Source organism: Xiphophorus maculatus, chromosome 24 (assembly GCF_002775205.1).
Source record: "Xiphophorus maculatus strain JP 163 A chromosome 24, X_maculatus-5.0-male, whole genome shotgun sequence".
Taxonomy (NCBI): Eukaryota; Metazoa; Chordata; class Actinopteri; order Cyprinodontiformes; family Poeciliidae; genus Xiphophorus; species Xiphophorus maculatus.
Window position 1 is genome coordinate 1,412,832 of NC_036466.1, and position 19,280 is coordinate 1,432,111.

The 19,280-nt window shown below is 38.2% G+C and overlaps 3 protein-coding genes and 2 long non-coding RNA genes across 5 annotated transcripts; 4 read left to right on the plus strand and 1 right to left on the minus strand.

Annotated features, from left to right (window-relative positions):
* The first annotated feature begins 4,963 nt into the window (after nucleotides 1–4,963).
* On the plus strand, nucleotides 4,964–7,411 carry LOC102217043 (claudin-10-like). The gene is made up of 5 exons (XM_014472140.2): nucleotides 4,964–5,183; nucleotides 6,665–6,826; nucleotides 6,906–6,987; nucleotides 7,070–7,174; nucleotides 7,266–7,411. Exons 1-5 carry the CDS (start codon nucleotides 4,964–4,966, stop codon nucleotides 7,381–7,383), a joined length of 687 nt encoding a protein of 228 aa, XP_014327626.2. The 3' UTR covers nucleotides 7,384–7,411.
* A 1,538-nt stretch (nucleotides 7,412–8,949) lies between these two features.
* LOC102216782 (claudin-10-like) lies at nucleotides 8,950–13,701 on the plus strand. The gene is made up of 5 exons (XM_014472133.2): nucleotides 8,950–9,236; nucleotides 9,324–9,485; nucleotides 10,496–10,577; nucleotides 10,731–10,844; nucleotides 12,325–13,701. Exons 1-5 carry the CDS (start codon nucleotides 9,005–9,007, stop codon nucleotides 12,752–12,754), a joined length of 1,020 nt encoding a protein of 339 aa, XP_014327619.1. The 5' UTR covers nucleotides 8,950–9,004; the 3' UTR covers nucleotides 12,755–13,701.
* Nucleotides 10,256–12,439, minus strand: LOC111607577. The gene is made up of 2 exons (XR_002752351.1): nucleotides 12,353–12,439; nucleotides 10,256–10,826 (listed from the first exon to the last, which is right to left on the minus strand). It is a non-coding gene; the product is annotated as an uncharacterized LOC111607577 (long non-coding RNA).
* Nucleotides 13,702–14,839: 1,138 nt separating the features above from the next.
* LOC111607688 lies at nucleotides 14,840–15,821 on the plus strand. Its single transcript, XR_002752426.1, has 3 exons — nucleotides 14,840–14,968; nucleotides 15,069–15,321; nucleotides 15,392–15,821. It is a non-coding gene; the product is annotated as an uncharacterized LOC111607688 (long non-coding RNA).
* Nucleotides 15,822–16,770: 949 nt separating this feature from the next.
* LOC102216521 (claudin-10-like) lies at nucleotides 16,771–19,195 on the plus strand. Its single transcript, XM_005808084.3, has 5 exons — nucleotides 16,771–17,073; nucleotides 17,173–17,334; nucleotides 17,429–17,510; nucleotides 17,586–17,693; nucleotides 18,448–19,195. The coding sequence occupies exons 1-5, from the start codon at nucleotides 16,842–16,844 to the stop codon at nucleotides 18,629–18,631; spliced, it is 768 nt and encodes a 255-aa protein (XP_005808141.1). The 5' UTR covers nucleotides 16,771–16,841; the 3' UTR covers nucleotides 18,632–19,195.
* The last annotated feature ends 85 nt before the right edge of the window (nucleotides 19,196–19,280 follow it).

Genomic DNA, 19,280 nt, shown 5'->3' on the forward strand with positions numbered 1-19,280 from the left:
TGAAACGAAATAAAAGAAACAGAAAGAACTCCCATTCGCCCCGCCCTCAATACACCCGATTGGCCAGAAAAAAACATTCTTGCCATGCTATTGGCTAGGTGTCCACTGCGCTTTTACGACTTTAATTCTGCATTGTTGACAGTTACCTACACATAATTTTAACTCAGAAGATATCTAAAATATTTCCGCTTATATAAGATTGGTTAAAAAGTTAAATATCTCATTGAACCATTAACAGTTTTAGAATGCATTATGAAATTCAGTTCATCCACATTTTTGTGACATCACAATCCAAGACTTCAATGAATTTTGTTAGTAATTTGTGTGACATTGTAGTGAATTTAAAATATTTTGCAAATAAAAATGTTGCAATTTTATTTAGGAGATAAACTGTAAAAGAGACTGAAAATAAATGTATGTCCAATATGGTCTGAGGTCTGAGGTATTAACATGTTTAAATGGGGAACAAACAAATTAATGAGTATTTATACATGCTTATTATATGAATATAATGATTTACATCTACGCCGATATTGTATGAGCAATACAAGGTACTGTAATCTAGACTTACAACACGTCAAAGATGTCTAAGTAAATCTCCAGTGTTTCATTAAGTTAAAAACCCATTTTCATGACTCAGCATAAGTTCAAGTTCCTTTATTTCTGTCACATGGTTATAATATAAAACCATCTCACTGTATTTATTCATCATGATGACACAGTTAAATGCTCATAGGGCTTTTTAGAAGGTAACTAGTACACCAATTGTCATGTGAGAGGACTGAATTAAGGTAGTAAGGAGTTTTCCTCTCAACTTTCCATGGTGGAGGAACTTCCTTTTATTTTCTCACTCTTTGGTTTGATACAGAAAGACACACAAGGCGTGCTGTCCACACAGAGAGGATATCCTGTCCATAAACAGAAGGAGCCTGCGTATGAGAGAAGCCCCTTGACTCTCCACAGGTGTTTCCTGCTGGGTTACTTATCAGCATGGCACTCCCGTCAGCCTCCTATTGCTGCTATCGTAGTCAAGGAACGTTCTGAAGCAACTCACTCACGTGTAGCTTAGGTAAACAATTACACTGTCACTGTTACACAGCAGAATGGCTACGGCTCGAAGACTCACGTTTTCCTCCTGACGATGTTTAGCTAGCACTGACCAGGAAAAAGGCCAAAGGAGAAAAGACAGAGGGAGATTATTCAAAGAGCTGGTGAGAATAACGTCCAGTGGATAAGTACAGCTTTCCCACGCTGTCCTCACCGCTAAATACATCTGCTCTGTTCCTCAATCACCAACCATAAAAACAACCACTCACAGATGAAACCTTCATCTACTATCATATTCATGAGGAAATCATGTTTACTATCAAGAGTTAAAATGAGTGAGAGTTATATCTTTCTGATAACCTGAAATCGACACCTTTCTGCCTTCTCGCTGACTGTTAAGTTTTGAAAAACAGTTTTTGGAACTGGAGTGATAAACATGTTTTATAGAAAACAAATGAAGATGCATCAGTATGTAAATACGAACCAGCATCCAATCTCCTACTTTTGGCAAAAGGTCATTGGAAAAAAACAGTAAAAAAATTGTTTATTTTTTTAAATCCCTTCATTGTAAAAATAATCTCAGTGCCTTCTTGTCAGGCTTTAACACAGTACCCAGACTGCATCTGCAAAGTTCTGGACAGTATGCATCTTGACAGTTACGGGTCTAGAAAAGCAATGAATTGTGGGGTTCCTCACGGGTGCATTCTCATACCACTTATTTATTTATTTTTTTATTCCACTTTTTATTACATATCATTATCAGAGTGCTAAAGCATCTCCGACCCTTTGGGTGGATGACTGAATGTAGGGGAAGCACTTTGAAGTCCTCTGGACTTTAATAAAGAGCTACACAAGTACAGGCCATTTACCTTTTTGCTGACGACACACAACTTCATTTTATGGTGTCACTGCATGACCCTAATACACTGAACTCACCAAGCGTTCCCATAAAGTCAACACAAATAAGACAGAAGTTATTGTTTACAGTCCCAACATCCAAGGCTTAAGATCAGAACTTGGCAAGAATCAATTGGGCTAAAAAATACAGAGAATGCAAAAAACCTGTGTGTAGCTTTGGACTTGGATCTGAAAGTACACAAGCACAAAATCTCTGTTACCAAATCAGCTTACTTAAAACATTGCCAGAATAAAGGACTTCATCATCGTGGGCCACAGAAAGACTAGTGCATGCATTTTAGTTTAGTTTAGATGACTGAAATATAGTCTTTACTGGTCTCTGTAAAAATCAGTCATGCACCAGCTCATCCAACATTATGTTTGTCTATATAGCACTAAATGTATGTATCCTTTATTTAACCACGAAAAGCAACACAAGTTATTTCAAATCCTTGTTTGGGGAGCGATAAACAATACTGGCTTTTCTAAAAAATAGAGACAGAGAGAATCCATGGGTCAAACAAAGAGGTGAAAGTTGAACATTTGTCACATACAGAATTCATAAGTCAAGTATGTGAGCTCTGAGCTCAGTGCAGTTGTTTGAACTGGAAGTGGCACAGATAAATAAAGGGCAAGCAAGATGCCAAATAGAGGAAAAGAGTGGTCAGGATTGCTATTGCTGTCTTACACAAATAATTGCAAAATGGTTATAAATATTCAAAGTACACTCACTGGACATTTTGTTCCCACAAATAGCATATCAGTCACTTACATGGCACCAACTTAATGCACTTAAGTAGAGTAAAGGTGTAGATGTAAATCCAGTTGAGAATATGTGGCCAGAAAATATCGTTTCATTCTTTTACCTTTGACTTACAGAAGTATTTACTCTTTTAAGTAAACAGTTATGCATCACTTCAGTTCCTACAAACTGTCGGGCAGATAAATCCTCATGGACAGAGTTACAGTTCTCACAATTTAAAACAAAGACATCTACAATTCTTCCATTTAGGAAGTCTACAGTCTTGGGTGGTTATAGGTACGATTGGCCTTCCTGTCTCTTTTACTCACCTTAAAGCCTGAAAAACTTGTTTAACTTTTGATACTGTTTTACCCAACCTGCATCCATTTTATAACATAAATACTGTAGTAACAAAACTAATTCTGTCATTACCAATTGGCAGATTTCCTACCCAAAGTTATCAGATGATCGTGATCATCAGCATACATTATCACAGAAACCACCTGTACCAGCTGTTTCCCTTTGAATTGGCTGTTATACAGGATTAAGCAAGGAGCCTTTCTAAAACATCCCAGCAACAGCAGCCATGGTAACGTACGTCTGAGGGTTTAACTATCTAGAGATTTCATAAAGACACTCAGCACCTGCCTCTGTGCCATTTACTGATGGTAAAAATAGCTGAGCTTGGATTTCCTGGAATTCTTCCCCTGCAAAGGTTGTACCTGTCCCCAGTTTATGACCCCAGACACTGTCTGATGAGCGCTTACAAAACAGGTAACCTGAAGGGTAGCCGGTGGCGTCTTAATAATGTTTCTGGGAATTCAAATGTTTCCTTCTCTGGAATGAACAATCTGGAACGATTAGGAGGATTTATCTTTTCTTTGAACTGCTCAAAATCAGGTCAGCACTCAAATATGGGATGTTTTCCGGTACCAGATTATTACGGATCCTAAAATGCTGAGTCACTTTGACCTGAGTACCAAACACAAGTGGACCTGTGCCAACATGTCCACCTCCTCCTTATAAATTTCACACAGACCTTTAATTTTAATCCTGTCTCAGATTTCCATTCCACTCACACTATTTTCCCCCCTCCAATCCTAGCTCAAAGTCCAATGTTGTTGTTAAAATTAAACAGCTGCATATGATTCCTGCACTGACAGAAGACAAATAAGAAATGACCATCTGTGAAGTTAAACTTGTATAGAACCTGTCTGGACCAAAACATCCAGCCACCCCATGGTTAAAACATCTCTAATACTTGAAAAATTGAAGGATTGTTGAGATTCCAAAAGGGTTTTCACTCTTTTTACTTAAAAAAATAACTGTAATGAAAAAAAGTTTAGCTAATCTCCACAATTGCGACTAAGCTAAGAGAAGTTTAGTTCCTGGAATGGTTCCCAGTAGTTTAGAGCAGCCGGGAAGAGAGTTTGAAGTGAGTCCGAGGCAACCGTTCTGAACTTGGAAAGAGGTGAACTGCTCCCTCCTGGTGAGGGGCCAGTCTCTGCCTCAATCAGAGGAGTTAATGTATCCTAAGTTCTTGCTTATGGATGAAGGTAGGAGGTATTAGGAGATGAAGCGACAGATTAAGGCTTGAAAAATTAGATGAGTGTCACCGCCACCTAGTGGATGCGCAGGGTGGCGCTGCTTCTCCTCTGTATTTTAAGATATCAGGTGGTTCAGGATTTTTTTCTCGTCTTTCTCCTGAGGTTTTCCAGATATATCCCATTGGAACTTTATATTTAAAGTTTTAGAGCAATGAGTCCTGATTTTCTTCTTTCTGCCACATGATGGCGCTACAATGCAGTAACAGATGTTTTGCTCAAGGGAGAACAAAGTAAAGAAATTCAAATATTGATTAGTTATGATCAAGAAGTAACCATAATCCCCTTAAGAGGAGAAACATTGTGGACAAAGCTGTTGTCTCCCAGTCACTCGTGTTTCCTATTTTTTTACCCCTTATAGTATTTCCCCCTGTCAATCAAAAACATTTTAGTTTCTTTTAATTAAAGACTGACCTCACATTCCACTCGCAGATTGGATCTGAAGTAATGACTTGGGTTTTAATCACGGCAGATCCATCCACAACACTTCCTAAATACATTACTTGATCTCTGGCTGTTCACCAAGGCCTCTGAGGCTGGGCAGGTGAAGCAGAAGCAAAATTCTGCACAACTGCCAACTCCAACATACCTTTCATAGTCAGACCAACCCACTTTCTCTCCAATCTCTCCTGAGGGAAAGATCTCACTCTGAACCAAATCCAGAGTGGAAACAATGGTCAACATGGCAACGGAGATCATTGCCTTTCTTCTAACCGTCATTGGGTGGATCTTGGTATCGTCCACAGTGCCCACAGACTACTGGAAGGTGTCGTCCGTGGATGGGACGGTTATCACGACGGCAACGTTCTGGTCTAATCTGTGGAAAACGTGCGTGACTGATTCCACGGGGGTGTCCAACTGCAAAGACTTCCCGTCGATGCTGGCTCTGGATGGTGAGTTAGTGGATGTTTAAACTTTGTGACTGCTAGAAGCCAAGACCACATTGAGCTATATCATTGTGTACTTGTGTAAATCAACAATAGGGAAAATGGATTTGGAACTTAATATTTCATCATAAGTTGCAACGTTTTAATGACAAAGACCATCTGGAGTGCATCAGGGAAGTAGGTGTGCTAGACTGGTATGACCTACCACTGTCATGTGACCCAATGCTACAAAGTCATACAAACAGAAAGGGTCATTTGTGACCAACCAGAATATACTAAGGTTGAGACAGCACCATCTCTTGCCAGTCTGAAATGTGAAGGGCATTTAAATACATCTTATTTAGCTTGTGCATTGGTCCATTTTTCAAAATACTAAATTTTGACGTCTTATTATTGCAGAAAAATTGGCCATGTCTGCACAAGCACTTGCTGTAATAGGAAAGTTTGCCCTTTCACCAATTTGTACTTTCATTTTTTACCTGTAAAACTACTTCATTGTTTGTTTTGTACCATAAATCGTTGCATCATAGGTTTGTTTTTTGTAGTTATTTACGACAAAAGTCATAAAAATTCTCAAATCTGACAACCAAGAAGTTATTTAAAATGGTTTCCTATTTGTCTCATGAATATGACAGATACCCTTGATCAAACCAAAATCATCTCATGGAATTTTATTAAGAAACATACAGAAAACATAACCATATAAAGCCACTGATGTCACTCATGTCTTTTCATGCTAAGCATTAGCTGTAGCTATCAGCCTAGCTAGCATGCGTCAATCTGATTAACTACACCGTCCACCATTAACGTCTGGTAATGCATAACAATTTTGTGGTGTAAAATGAGCAGAAATATCTGCTCATCTTAGTGTAATAAAATGGATTTTTTAAAACATGCAGGCGTTTTATGAAGAGAAAATTTACCCAGAAGCCCCTTGGAAAAGTTGTCTTCCTGGGAACCTGCTGACAGAGTTTAGCACTGCCTTTGATGCTAAAGAAATATTTTCTGGTAACATTTCGAAATAAATGTTAAGATGGTTTATATCACTTTCTATCCTAAGGTGGAAATGTATATTTCAAAGGGTACAAACATAAATAACAACCTCATACAATAGCAGATTTAAGTAGTTTTTACTAAAATAGCAACATACTTTTAGTCGTTTCTGTAAATGTATTTTCATGTTAACTTTTAAACAAATAGTTTACTAAGGTTTCATTACTGGGTGTTAATATTTTTGTTCAAACAGTTCTGGCAGGAATTACAGTCTTGACTCTCTTGTGAATGCATCTACAATGGGAGTGAGTACTTATGCTTAAATGTCACCATTGTTTGGTGGAATGAGAGAAATATTCCAAATATGTCAGATTGTTTCGTCTAAATACTTAAACATTTGTTGAAGACGTCGATAGGATGGTATTGTAAAGATGCACAGTTAGTGCATCTTTACAACACTTTTGCAAAAATTCCTTTTTATTCTCAACTTACAGCGTATATCCAGGTGTGTCGGGGTTTGATGATCGCTGCCGTTTGCCTGGGTTTCTTTGGTGCCGCTTTGGCATTGCTGGGAATGAAGTGCACAAAAATAGGGGGCTCGGACACCACCAAGGCTCGTCTGACCGTTCTGTCGGGCCTCCACTTCATTCTCAGTGGTGAGTCCTGAAATACAAGTTGGAATTCAATCAGAATACCCAAACTTCCTTTGGAAATTAATGAACATTGTCTGAACAGGGATTTGCTGCATGACTGCATGTTCCATATATGCCCGTAGGATCACAACAGACTTCTTTGACCCAACATTCGTTGCACAGAAGTATGCATCCAAGATCATAAAACATTTCACCCAAAGATTCACATGAACCTGTTGGTCAGAATTAAGTTTTTTCCCTACGTAGGTTTGAACTGGGGGCAGCTCTCTTCATAGGCTGGTCTGGATCCGTGCTTTGTATTTTAGGTGGACTTCTACTGTGCCTCTCCCTTTCTGAAAGCTTCAGCTTAAGGTCAGCATTTTTCTCTTTCTGTGTTTTTCTGCAAACACAATATGATAATATATGTAATCACTTTTTAAAATAGTTTTTCTAATTTTTGCAGAGGCAAATACTCTTACACAGGAGCACCGACATTCGGGACAACACACAACAAGAGGACAAACAGCCTGCAAATGGAGCCACGAGAGCCGAAGAAACACATAAGAAACGCTTATGTGTGAAACAAACTGGACTGTCTTCTTTCTTGGGTTAACTGCATAGATTTGTATCTTTTATGAAATAACATCTCAATAACAGTAGCACGTATCTAAGGCCATTGTAGACAGAATAAAATTACTGCCAAAAAACTCACATTTTTTGATTAATCTCAGAAATATTCAAGAAAAATACTTTCAAAAGTTGAAAGATTTTTTTTTTACTTTTGAAGCTTTTATGAATTTGCAGTAAGCTTCATAGTGTCAAGCTGGTGTGTTACATACATCACAGACAAATCTCAACTTCAACAGAGTCCAGGGCTTCCAGGAAGCAATCGTTTCTCATTGGCCGAGAGTCCAGACCTTCTCTACGAAGCCAGTAGCATAAAAAAATACAAAATAAGGGTCTGGTTTTTACCAGGCTACCTGAGCAGTTGTTCATTTTTAATATCTCACTACAATAACTTGCATCAAAAGCCAACTGGAACTAGTAGCAAAGAACAGTTCTTTCATCTCTGCTATGAGAACATTAATTTCCGGGAACTCTCATTATCTTGGATTTACCTGTAATTAGGACAGCACAAAGACCCTATGGTGTATCTCTGAGAACCATGGCACAGTGCGTACCTGGTGAAATGACCAATAGCCAACAGCTTACAGCCCAAGGCGCAATCGAGAGGGATGCTTTAAGCAGCTCAACTCATACCAGTAGTGCTATTACATAATTCATGTAAAGGTCAAAACAACTGAAGCATACGGTTTACGGTCGCCTCAAACAGAAGATGGAGTCGTAAAAACACTAAGATGTACGTATGCCTGATGAGAGATGTTTCATTGTAAGTTAAGTGTCAAAAAGTGAAGTTGGGGGAGTGTGAAATTGAAAGGGTACGCCAGTATTTTATGACAAATCAGAGGTTTGAAGAGGTTTGAATGAAGAGGTTTTGAGAATTAATGCTGTTATAGGTCATTTCAATCTGATTTAAGGCCGCACTTCGACTAGACTTAAGCCATAAACGTGGTTAATAACAGGTAGCTTTTGATTTAACAGGAGTATACTTAATTCATACTGGACCAGGTTAGTTAAAAACTGCATTTTGTATGTACTCTGGTCATTTCTGTCTGACATTAAAAATTAGCTTGACACGCTCAAAAAAATTTTTGTGTGACAAAACATGAAACCACAAGAGGGATATAATAAAAAGGGATACAAAAGTAGTTTGGCATATTTATATTCACCGTTTTCAGACACAGTTGCTACATTTTAAGTCAAAATTATTTAAAGATTATTTTGTCTCATTTTGCACATATTCCTGAATCTGTGAGAAACTTGAGTGGATGCATGAAGTCCTGTGTAACCTGATATTTGCTTGGTCAAGTGGTTTTAGTCTAGATTCTAATCTGGCCGTTTTCAGCAGTGGCTTCTGGGAACCAGAGTGAATTCTGTCTCCCACCCACATTTTACGAAACACCTGATCTGGTAGACACTCCTTCTGCACAGCATCAGACCAATTCACCTGCTCGACTTTCTTTGAAGACTTGTTGGGTAGGAGACCAACCGCATATCTGGAGAATATAACCTAAACGTTGGAGATGTTGAACATTGTTGGATGAGAAATCTAGAAGGAAACTCACCTGCAGACGCCTAAAGATGAAGATCAGAGTGGTCCAAATCTGGGGATTTTTAATGACCGTGTTAGGCTGGATCTTTGTGGCCTGCACTATGGCTATGGAAGGCTGGAAGATAGCCTCAGTTGGTGGTATGGGTGGTTCGGCCATCATCAAAGTGGCATGGCACTGGTCCAGCTTATGGAGAAAATGCTTCACCGATTCAACTGCAGTCAGTAATTGCCATGATTTCCCTGTGCTCTGGTCTGTGGAAGGCAAGTAAACACATATTCACGTACTTTGATCTGTAACCACTTTGTTTTCAAATCTGCCTATATAAATGTCTGTCTTTGTAATTAAAGGGCACGTTCAAATAGTGCGAGGCCTACTGATGGGAGCTCTTTCTCTGGGTATGCTGGGGTTCGTACTCAGCCTGTTGGGTATGGAATGCACCCATATTGGGGGTAAAGACCCTTCAAAGTACAAGAAGATCTTTACGGGTGGATTGTGCCACATCATCAGTGGTAAATATTCTATATGTGGAAATTTTTTTTTTTTTTTTTCAAAATGTACATGATTTAATAAATCCCAATCCTTTGTAATTTCCATGTTTTGTCATATTGCTTTACTGCTAATAATACAATTACCAGCTCAGACTTTGTCTTATTAAAATGTCAAAAAATTAGCTAAAATTGTAATATTTTAATATACCTAGCAAGAAAAGGTTGCTATTCTTAACCAAAGTACTAACAATCAATGTACTTCAATTTTTTGTTGTGCTAGCTTAGTGACAGTAACTGTTCCAGTACTTTCCCCAGAAGCACAAGCATGCTAGCTAGTTCTAGCAGTATTAAACTAATTTGAATGAAACATTTTTTTATAAACAGCTAAAAATATGAGCATACTCTTAAAAGATAGAAAATTGTCCTTTTCATACTAATTAAAAAAAAAGATGAGGGAACTTTTGAATAGTATGTGATAGCATGCTAGCAATAAGAATGCTACAAAGGTTCTGGAATGATCATAAGTTAGCAAGCAACTACAAATACCAACAATTTGACTTTAAATTTAAAAAAACAAAAAAAAAGGAATAAATATCATTCATGCTACTCTTATTTATGCCATATCTCTTATAAAAAAAGAGAACTTGATTATGCATCTTTGAATATGATTTTTTTATTCTTACTGAAATTTGCTTCTGATTGACATTTTTAAAATTTTACTAAGTTTTATGGTGAATGGATAGAATTGTATTGTCATTATTTTGAAGGTAAATGGCCACTTTGACATAAAAATAAATAAAAGGATTTAATGAAGCTATTAGATAATCCAGCAGTAGTATTGTACAAGATGTCCAAATTGAGTTGACAGGATATCCAGTGAACATTCTGGAGCTTTCAATCCTCCGTTGGAGTACATGAGTGCCAAAATGAGAAACTTTACAATATCCACTAAACCTAATGATTATAAGAAATGTGACAAAGTTTATCGACTGGATACTCCATTAATATTTTCCAACATGATTTTCTCTCAGGTGCATTGTCCACATGTGGGTATGCCGTGTATTCAGATTACGTCATAATCAAAAACTTCGATTCTAGCCTGACTGGACTCGAGTAAGTTAACAGGCCTAATCAAACAAACATGCATATTTCCCACCTTACCTTTGAAACCATTACTTTCTTTTCATTGTAAATCTGTTATCTTTTTAATACAGGTAAAAATCTTTGTGTATTAATCTTGCACAATATTTATGTAACCATTTTCAGGTATGGCCTTGGCACTCCGTTGTTCCTTGGCTGGGTGGGCTCGGCCTTTCACATGACTGGTGGTTTTTTCTATCTGTGGTCAGTATGCACGCCGCTCTGTGGAAGAAGAGAAAGGTCAGTAATGGAGTCATTACCTGCTATTGGGCAACCAAACTAAAGTGACACTACAGCACTCACTTTCACAGACGATAAACAGTAAAACAACTTCTGTGGGCACATGCTTAGGGATTTTATTAAACAACTTTTGACCTCACTAAATAATACTCAGGTCAGAATTTTGTGCCTTCAAAGATAGCCATACACCATAAAAGTTTTCATGTTTTGTCATGTACAAAGTAACAAACTGATAGAGCTCTGTGTTAAAAGATTTGCAGCAAAATGTTCTACAGAGAACAGCTCATTTTCCAGGTTTACTTGTTAAAATGTTGAGAAAGATGCATCATTGGGGCCTGTCCATAGCAATGCATAAGGAGAGCAGTGACTGACTTGCGACTGCCTCCATGCAATGCATGGCAGGCACCTATTGTTCTACACCCAATAGAATGTCTCTTTAGTGGTGCCTGCCATGCAATGCATATTGTTCTACACCTCAAAATAACTGCTGCCTCCTACTACCGTTAATGCGGCTCGTACCGCTGCGTGGCCCCTCACAATATATATCTAAATGTGCGGCTTAATCCTGTGAGGGGAGCTATTACTTTTGTTGGCATTTCGAGTAACTGTGGCGACATAATTAACAAAAAACGAGCCAAATTTAACTCAAAACAAAAGTCTAACTGAGACAAAACAGTCAGTTAGACTCAAAATAGACAGAATTTAGTCTGCCTCTCTGAGCTGCTCTTTAGAACCACAGTGATGGCAGAACGTCAGAACTACAGACATGGTGGAACAGCTGCTATAAACTCATTGCATCTCTGAATGGTGCTGTTTATGTTATATCTTATATGCATATCATCTAGTGGTGGCAAAAGCAACAAAACACTACTATGCTCTGGACTTAAGATGGAGTACATGAACACATATTCATGACATACTTTGATTAAACTAATTTATCTTCGGTGTGATTCCAGTACCAAAAAATTAACTTTATACCAGATGAGTCTCTCTAACCTGAGAATGTGAACCTGTACTGGGCTGATTCTGTGCCTTCAAATCATTTTAACAATGTTCCTGGAAAAGATTCATAACTTTATCAGTACTTCAGTACTTTATCAAACTGAATGGTGCAAGTCCATGTTAGTAAACATTCTTGTCATTATCCTCATATGATTGCAGCTTTCTTTAGCATTGATGCTAATTTTTAGCATAAGAAAGCTGGGTCCAAACCGACGGGCACTTTGGCAGGCCTCCCTTTTCTAGTTTTCCTTATTCTTCATATTTTTTGCACTACTTTCTGTTGATCTATGAAGATTCAGATGTTTTATTAACCAAATACCATATGACCTAATGTAATGCTTTTAATCGGAGCTAAGTGGAGCAAATATTAGCATTTTGGCTCTTATCTTAGCACTTTGTGCTTCCTGGGTGCTTCCGGATGTGGATTTCTTCAGGTGTTTCGTTTTCAAACTTATCCTCCCTTTTTTTGTTTGTTTAGGGTAATTAAGGTAAAACCACAGCCAGACCTGGAGAAAAACAAGCCCACCACAGCCTCTTCTGAAGTATCAGAGGTCACCTCCAATACCAAACTGTCGTCCATCTCTGAGCTGCCGTCCCGGTCTGACCGTTCGGATGTATCCTCCTTGTCTTCCAAATCGGCACACACGTCCAAATCTGGGCGTACGGCCGGGTCGGGCCGGTCGTCCGTGACAGGACGGACCCCGGGATCAAATGGAACCTCTAAATATGGTTTGGGATCCAGATCAGGGTCCGAGTACCAATCACGCCTGTCCTTAGAGTCCAGCCTGTCTACTTTGTCAGAATCAAGGAGCAGCAGTCGGAGCAGTCGGAGCAGCCGCACAGTGTCCTCGCTGTCTGGCAGTTTGAGAAACGGAGTTACACCTTTTGTCAAAAACTCCTACATTTGAACTGATAAATTAAAATGTCGAATGTCAAAATTACTTCGTAAACAACTTTACGAATGTTTCTGACAAATTTTGATTAAGTTACCAGATGCAAGCTAACTGAATCATTACCTTATGAATGTTAGCCGTTTTATGTTAAGCAATTGTCTTTGATGAGCTGAGTTTTATTTTAATGCAATAACCATGTACTTGTAATCTGAAACATCTAAAAAACAAAGGGTTAATTCAAGCGTAAAAGCTAGGTAGCTGTAGCCAAACTAGCTAATTTGGCTAGCTAAACTAGCAAATGTTTGACTGCTGCTAGCAGGTTGGCTACAGCTGCTAGTTAGGCCAAAAATTGCTTGGCCTTCCCTTGACATTTTAATGGTACGTTCCCTTTATACACCGACAAATTGTTGATTTTTTTAGTCACAAATACAACAAAAATTCCTCTTGATGTCAGAAATCCAATTGTGTAAGTCAGAATGTTCCTACAATCAGAGTCCAATATGGCTGCCCCACATACAGAAAGTGGAAGTTGCCCACACGGGAAATTCCACTTCTTATTGCAAGATCCAAGCTGAATAACAAGGTCAAGAAATTCAGTATTAGCCTCTTTATAATTGAAAACATGCCTGTTCAAAATCTGCATATTACTAAGTTGTTTATTTTTTTGTGTGTTTCTTGGGCAAATTTTAACATGCTAACTCAATAGACTGTATTTATGCTGTAAATTTTTTTTTTGTTGAAAATGTTTTATTTGAACATCTCATAAAGATTTTACGCTAATTGCTTATAACAATTCCACACAACCCCAATTGAAAACCAGCAAATCAATTACTCTAATGAAAATTACACCTGTTGAAATTGAATGTGAAAAACTTTACTAGTGAATGTTTTGTAGTAATAAAATCTAAAAATTGCTATAAGTGTTTCTATTTTACTGTTATTCAGAAATTCAAGCAAATGCCCGAAAAGGCTCAGAAAGGAAAATTCATCTGGTAGAAACACATTGTGGTTTTATTATTATTATTATTATTATTATTATTATATGACAAAAGGCTTTTTTAAAAGTGATTTAAAACTTATTTTTTAACTTCTACAAAAAGATGTTTTTCCATATTTGTTAAAACTGTCACCATGTCATGACAGTGTAACATGAGACACAATCTGAGAAAAAGATCGAACTCCTCCACTTCCTTCCTGTGCTGTTATCGCCGTGTGAAGAAAGGCACCACTCCCCAATCAAAAACAACCAATCAGAGCCCGGAGGAGGAGCTTAGCGCTGTCGATCAACTCATGAACGCGCAGCTAGATGTGCTAATGAGGAGAAACAACTCACTGTTCCAGGAAAACCGTTTATTCGCTGTCCGTGGCCATGCTAACTAGCCTTAGCATTCACAATAGGCTCTGCTGATGGGGAGAGGCTACACACACACAAGGGCATGATTGACAGCGCTAAAGCCTTCCTTCTTATAAGCTACATACTGCTTAAGATGTATCAGAAATTATTTTTGCTAAAATGCTAGCGTTTAATTATTGTGACTTGTACTTTCATCTGGCTGCTTGTGGTGGATTTCAGTTAACTGCAGAGTAAGGTTTGTTCAGACACAGAACTAAATTTTGTATTGTTTTGTATTCTTGTCTGCAGTTTTCACCGCAGCATGTGAACGAGGAAGTCAACAGTAAATGGTCTGTAAACATTTACTGTTTACTGTAAACAGTAAACCTTACTGCACGTCTCCCTCTCATCATTTGCTGTGGTTTAACTCAGCGTTTAGTCACAGTTGTTGCACCCTATTTCTTAATTCTATCCTACTGTGTGGTTAAGAACAGATCATTTTACGACACACTAAGTATCAAAGCATAATCCACTTTTGATATAAGTATTTGAAAGTTAAACATGGATACAAGATATATATATATATATATATATATATATATATATATATATATATATATATATATATATATATATAGTATATATAAAAAATAAATAAAGAAAATGAACGGTTTTGTTCATTTGGGAGTACTTTACTGTTTTTTATTTTATTTTCCAGGGTACTTCCAGGCAGTCAGGGGTCTGCTGCTGATTGGGCTCTGCCTCAGATTGCTCGGGACTGTGCTCTCGGTTTTTGGGAAGGAGTGTACGTGGATAGGCGGAGGGGTTATGGAGGGGGCAGCGAAGCACCAAGGACAGGATGCTGATGGGAGTGTGGGCGGTCCAACTGCTGGGCTGTAAGAGGGATCAGTTCTAGAAAACTCGAGCTGCTGTTGTGAAAACAAAACTCCTACTCACTGGTTTGTCTTGTTTCCCCCTCTCTTCCTTCTCCACCAGGCATTTCAGACGTGGCTGGTCACTGTTTAGACATAAACAAAGTGACTTCAGCTGTTTTACACATCAAAGCAGATTAATGAGGAAGGGTGCCATGTTACATGAGAACATCAAGATTATGAATAAACGTACTTTTCGATCACATCTCCTCAGCTACTAGATCGGACCGCCTCTCTACCTCGGTTTGGTGGGGAGTCTCCTGTTGCTTGGCTGCACGGTTCACTGCGCAACTGCATGCAGTTATCCGCCCACAAAGGTTTGTTTACTTACCTTTAAAATGAACAAAACTATAAGAAGTTTCACATTATGCTCTTTGTTGGAGACAGGATGAAGAACACATCAGCAAAAAGAAGGATTTCTTTTTACAAGATGGCCGCCGTTGTCGCGTAACACCGAAACCGTCCGTGTTCGACTTACTCCAGAGCCAAAACTACGAACTCGAGAATTCTACGGCCTCCATCTGAATCATGATACTGTCCCCACAGCATGATGCTGCCACTCCCATGTTTAACTTTTGAGGATGGATTGACAAAGGTTTTGATTAATATACAAGCAAATTTTAATTTTGAGTGGGGGGAGAACTAATTAAAAACTAGACAGAGTTTTCATACAAAAAATTTAGTTCAAATATATCAATTAATTGATATCAATTACTGCTGTATAACCAGTTTTATTGAGTTATGCAACAGTAAAGTGATCTAAAGCACTCAAATGAGAGCAAAGATTGACGAGTGGCCTAGTCAAATCCCATGAGATGCCGAGGTATGACGTTAAAGCAGGTTAAGGTCCTAAAACTTCCATTAAGTTTAAATGGGTTAGTCTAGATATCTTCTACACGTTAGTAAATGGTTTTATTTGATTCCATATTGTATTTGCTCTGGTTATTTTTTATATTTTTATATGTTTGATCTGAATCATGTGAAACAAAAACAGATGCTGCATTCCTCTGGTCTAGTTTGGTTAAACTATTTCTGTGCAGCCACTTGGAAACTGTTGGAAGAAAAGCTATATAAATAAAAATTATATTGACAGTTTTTATTGTGTTTCAATGAACTACAAAGAAATTTCACCTGCATTACTTTAAATGACAGATTTCCAATTGTTATGTTTACATGCTACAACTGTACAGTACATATTTTAAAAGTTGTATAATATAAAATGGCAATGAGCAGAGTAGTCATATTAAGATAAAAAAGGTTTATAAAAACAAATATAAAAAATAAGTTATTTAAAAGTTCCTGTGTAGTACAGGCAGACAACTTTTTTTGAAGTTACATACTGAATAATAAGAACAAATCTTTATAAAGGAAGTAAAAAAATGTTGATGACAAACAAACTTTGAGGTCCAAAAGTATGAAATAAAAATTTTATTTAATCTCGGACGTTTCCTAGGAAGAAAACATGGAAATTTCAGTTTCAAAAAGTCGAAAACTTTCCACCTTTGGAAAAATGTTTTCAAAAGTCATGTTTTTTCTAGAAAATGTCTGAGTTTTTGCGGAAATGTACTCCTTTTTTTTCTATCCAAAAATAGGCTGTTGTATAAGCATGTAAGGATGCATGTAGAGGAGTGGTGTAATATAATCCCTTCGTCCAGCTGGGAACCTGAAAGTTGCTTACTTGGCAAAACTATCTCAAAGATAAGATGAGACACAGCCCAAAGCATTATGGGTCTATTACCTCTCCGCACTGCAGGGATAACGCAGAGGGGACCTTCAGCCCTGGTTCCCACGGCGAGACTTTATTATTTCCATTTTTAGTCAAGAATCAGCGCCGACCATGGAGTACCGGATGGTGATTATGTACGTGGAGATTGGCTGCTTTGTAACCAGCCTGTGCGGCTGGATCCTGGTGTGCTCCACTCTTCCCACAGAGTACTGGACGTTCTCTGAGGTGAGCAGCCTCGTGCTGACAACCGCCAACTACTACTCCAACCTGTGGAGAGACTGCATCTCGGACACGACGGGGGTCTCCGACTGCAAGGACTACCCGTCCATGTTGGCCCTGCCTGGTAAGGCGCTGAAAACTCCACAACTGACTTCTCTTTTTGTAAAAACTAAAAAACGTTCATTTTCAGAAGCAGCTATAGCTAATTTTATTTCTACTTTAGTGCACATGCACGCGCTCAGAGCACTGGCGGTCTCGGCCGTGATCACAGGATTCTTTGGAAGCGTCCTCACGCTGGTCGGGATGAAATGCACTAAAATTGGTGGGACAGAGATTACCAACGCAAGGGTGACGTTTTCTGGTGGTATAACCTACTTAGTTTCAGGTAAAAAAATATATTTTAAAGTGTTCAGAGTTCTTTTTTTTTCCTTAAATGATGAAACTTACATTTTAAATAAAGTAAATACTTTTTTCTGTAGGTTTCTGTGGGATGATAACATACTCCTGGTGGGCTAACAGAGTCATAACACAGTTTGTGGATCCGAACTTCAAGTCCCATAAGTGAGTAATACTGAAAGCTTCATTAGAATGTTACTAAATAAAATGGATTTTAATGACTTGTCTCTTTCCGTCCAGATTTGAACTGGGTGCTGCTGTTTTCATTGGCTGGGGAGGATCCATCCTGCTCATTAGTGGGGGAACGGTGCTCACTTACTTCTCAGGGAAAGAAGGTCTACCAAAAAGGTCAACTGCAGCCCAGCCATTGCATTCTTACGCTAGTCGCTTTGATTCTCATATCATGTCATAGATCAATCAGGGCTTGCTGCCATTGACTTTGATTCCTCCGGTAGAATTTCAACTGGCAAACGTTTGAAGTTGTGAATGATGTCGTAATTTCTCTGCGCAGTTTTGGAATTGTGGTCTGACTGGAGTTTTAGGAATAGCAGCAGAGAAAGCTAACGATACGACGTGTATTAGAGCTATTATAGATAGAAAAGAGGGAGTGAATTTCTGACAAGAAAAACTCACAGATTGAGTTTAATCTCAATTTGTAATTTTTTAATTTCCAAGCTTTTTCCAGGAAAAACAAACAAACGTGGAAATTTCTGAATTACAAAAGTAGGACATTTTGAAATTTTCACTCCCCCCCCCCAACATTCTGAGATTTATCTAAAAATTTCTTAGTTTTTTGGTGGAAATGTGCTCATTTTAAATTTTTTGCTTAATCTACAATAGCCCTAATATATTGTCGTAGAATGAAGCAGTTCAGTCCATGTTGCCCAGGCTTCCAAATATTAACAGCCACTGTGTTTGGCTCGGCACTTCTCTTTTTGTAGTGGAGAATGCTTATTTACAGCTCAGGCAATTTTTTGGTAAGCTTCATAGCGTTAGCAATTGGATAAAGTTTAAATCCAGTCTACGCAGAGTGACATTTCAGATAAAAGATGATAACAACCAGAGCCGGGTGACATGTTTGTGTCTCTGTTTTCTATTACAGTTTATCAAAAGGCCCACGGAGGCCGGCTTCTTATGCTGCCGTCCGCACCAGACAGACGTACATGCGGCCGCCGTCGTCCAGAGTGACGCTGGTGCCGCCGCTGTATTACTCAGATGGGAGGAGTCAAATAACCAGAGGGGCAGGAAGAACCACTCCCATCGAGAACCGGGACACCTTCGTATGAGCTAAAAACTCAAAACAGAGTGACTGAGTGGATTCTGTGGATTCATAGTGCCGTCTGTTTGAAGAAGTTACATTTTTTAAGAGTTTAAAGAGAAATATAATTTCTACTTTCTGGATAAAATGCCATTTTACCCCCTGATAGTTTCTAAAGGAAACTTTTAATGAAATGTTGAGTTCTTCCTAAAAGTTCAAACTGTTTCCCACAGAGAACATGCTTATGGAAAACCACCATGTATTCTGAATAGAAGTCTCCAAGTTTAGCATTTACGAGTCGCATTAGATTAAATTATACTTTTATTTAATCTGTTTGCTTTAATTATGAAAGTATTTTTGAAAGACAAAGAGGTGCGGCGGCCAACTAAATAGATCCTTCTATTCTTGCAGCCTTTCTTCTGCTTCTGTATTGTCTTTTAAACGGGGTTTAAATTGGGATGTCTAATTTTCTATACAGAATAAACCCTTATGTTATGTGCAATTGTAAGCTATTTGGTGGCAAAGCAGAACTGAGCAACATTGAGGAAACTTGACTAATTTGATTTCTCATGAGGAAGTGTGTTGTATTCATATTTTTTTTGTAAATAAAGTTATTTATGGTGGAAAAATACAAGTGAAAAATTTGCACCTCGCCTAATCATGATCCTTTGCAATAC

What these genes read in the sequence shown, in the direction of transcription:
- LOC102216521 (XM_005808084.3), top strand. Translation starts at nt 16,842, where the DNA reads ATGGAGTACCGGATGGTGATTATGTACGTGGAGATTGGCTGCTTTGTA. An exon ending in TATAACCTACTTAGTTTCAG is followed by an intron (nt 17,335 to 17,428) that starts GTAAAAAAATAT and finishes TTTTTTCTGTAG; the next exon opens with GTTTCTGTGGGATGATAACA. An exon ending in CCGAACTTCAAGTCCCATAA is followed by an intron (nt 17,511 to 17,585) that starts GTGAGTAATACT and finishes CTTTCCGTCCAG; the next exon opens with ATTTGAACTGGGTGCTGCTG.
- LOC102217043 (XM_014472140.2), top strand. Translation starts at nt 4,964, where the DNA reads ATGGTCAACATGGCAACGGAGATCATTGCCTTTCTTCTAACCGTCATT. An exon ending in GTCGATGCTGGCTCTGGATG is followed by an intron (nt 5,184 to 6,664) that starts GTGAGTTAGTGG and finishes CTCAACTTACAG; the next exon opens with CGTATATCCAGGTGTGTCGG. An exon ending in CCAACATTCGTTGCACAGAA is followed by an intron (nt 6,988 to 7,069) that starts GTATGCATCCAA and finishes TTCCCTACGTAG; the next exon opens with GTTTGAACTGGGGGCAGCTC.
- LOC102216782 (XM_014472133.2), top strand. Translation starts at nt 9,005, where the DNA reads ATGAAGATCAGAGTGGTCCAAATCTGGGGATTTTTAATGACCGTGTTA. An exon ending in TGTGCTCTGGTCTGTGGAAG is followed by an intron (nt 9,237 to 9,323) that starts GCAAGTAAACAC and finishes TTGTAATTAAAG; the next exon opens with GGCACGTTCAAATAGTGCGA. An exon ending in ATTGTGCCACATCATCAGTG is followed by an intron (nt 9,486 to 10,495) that starts GTAAATATTCTA and finishes ATTTTCTCTCAG; the next exon opens with GTGCATTGTCCACATGTGGG.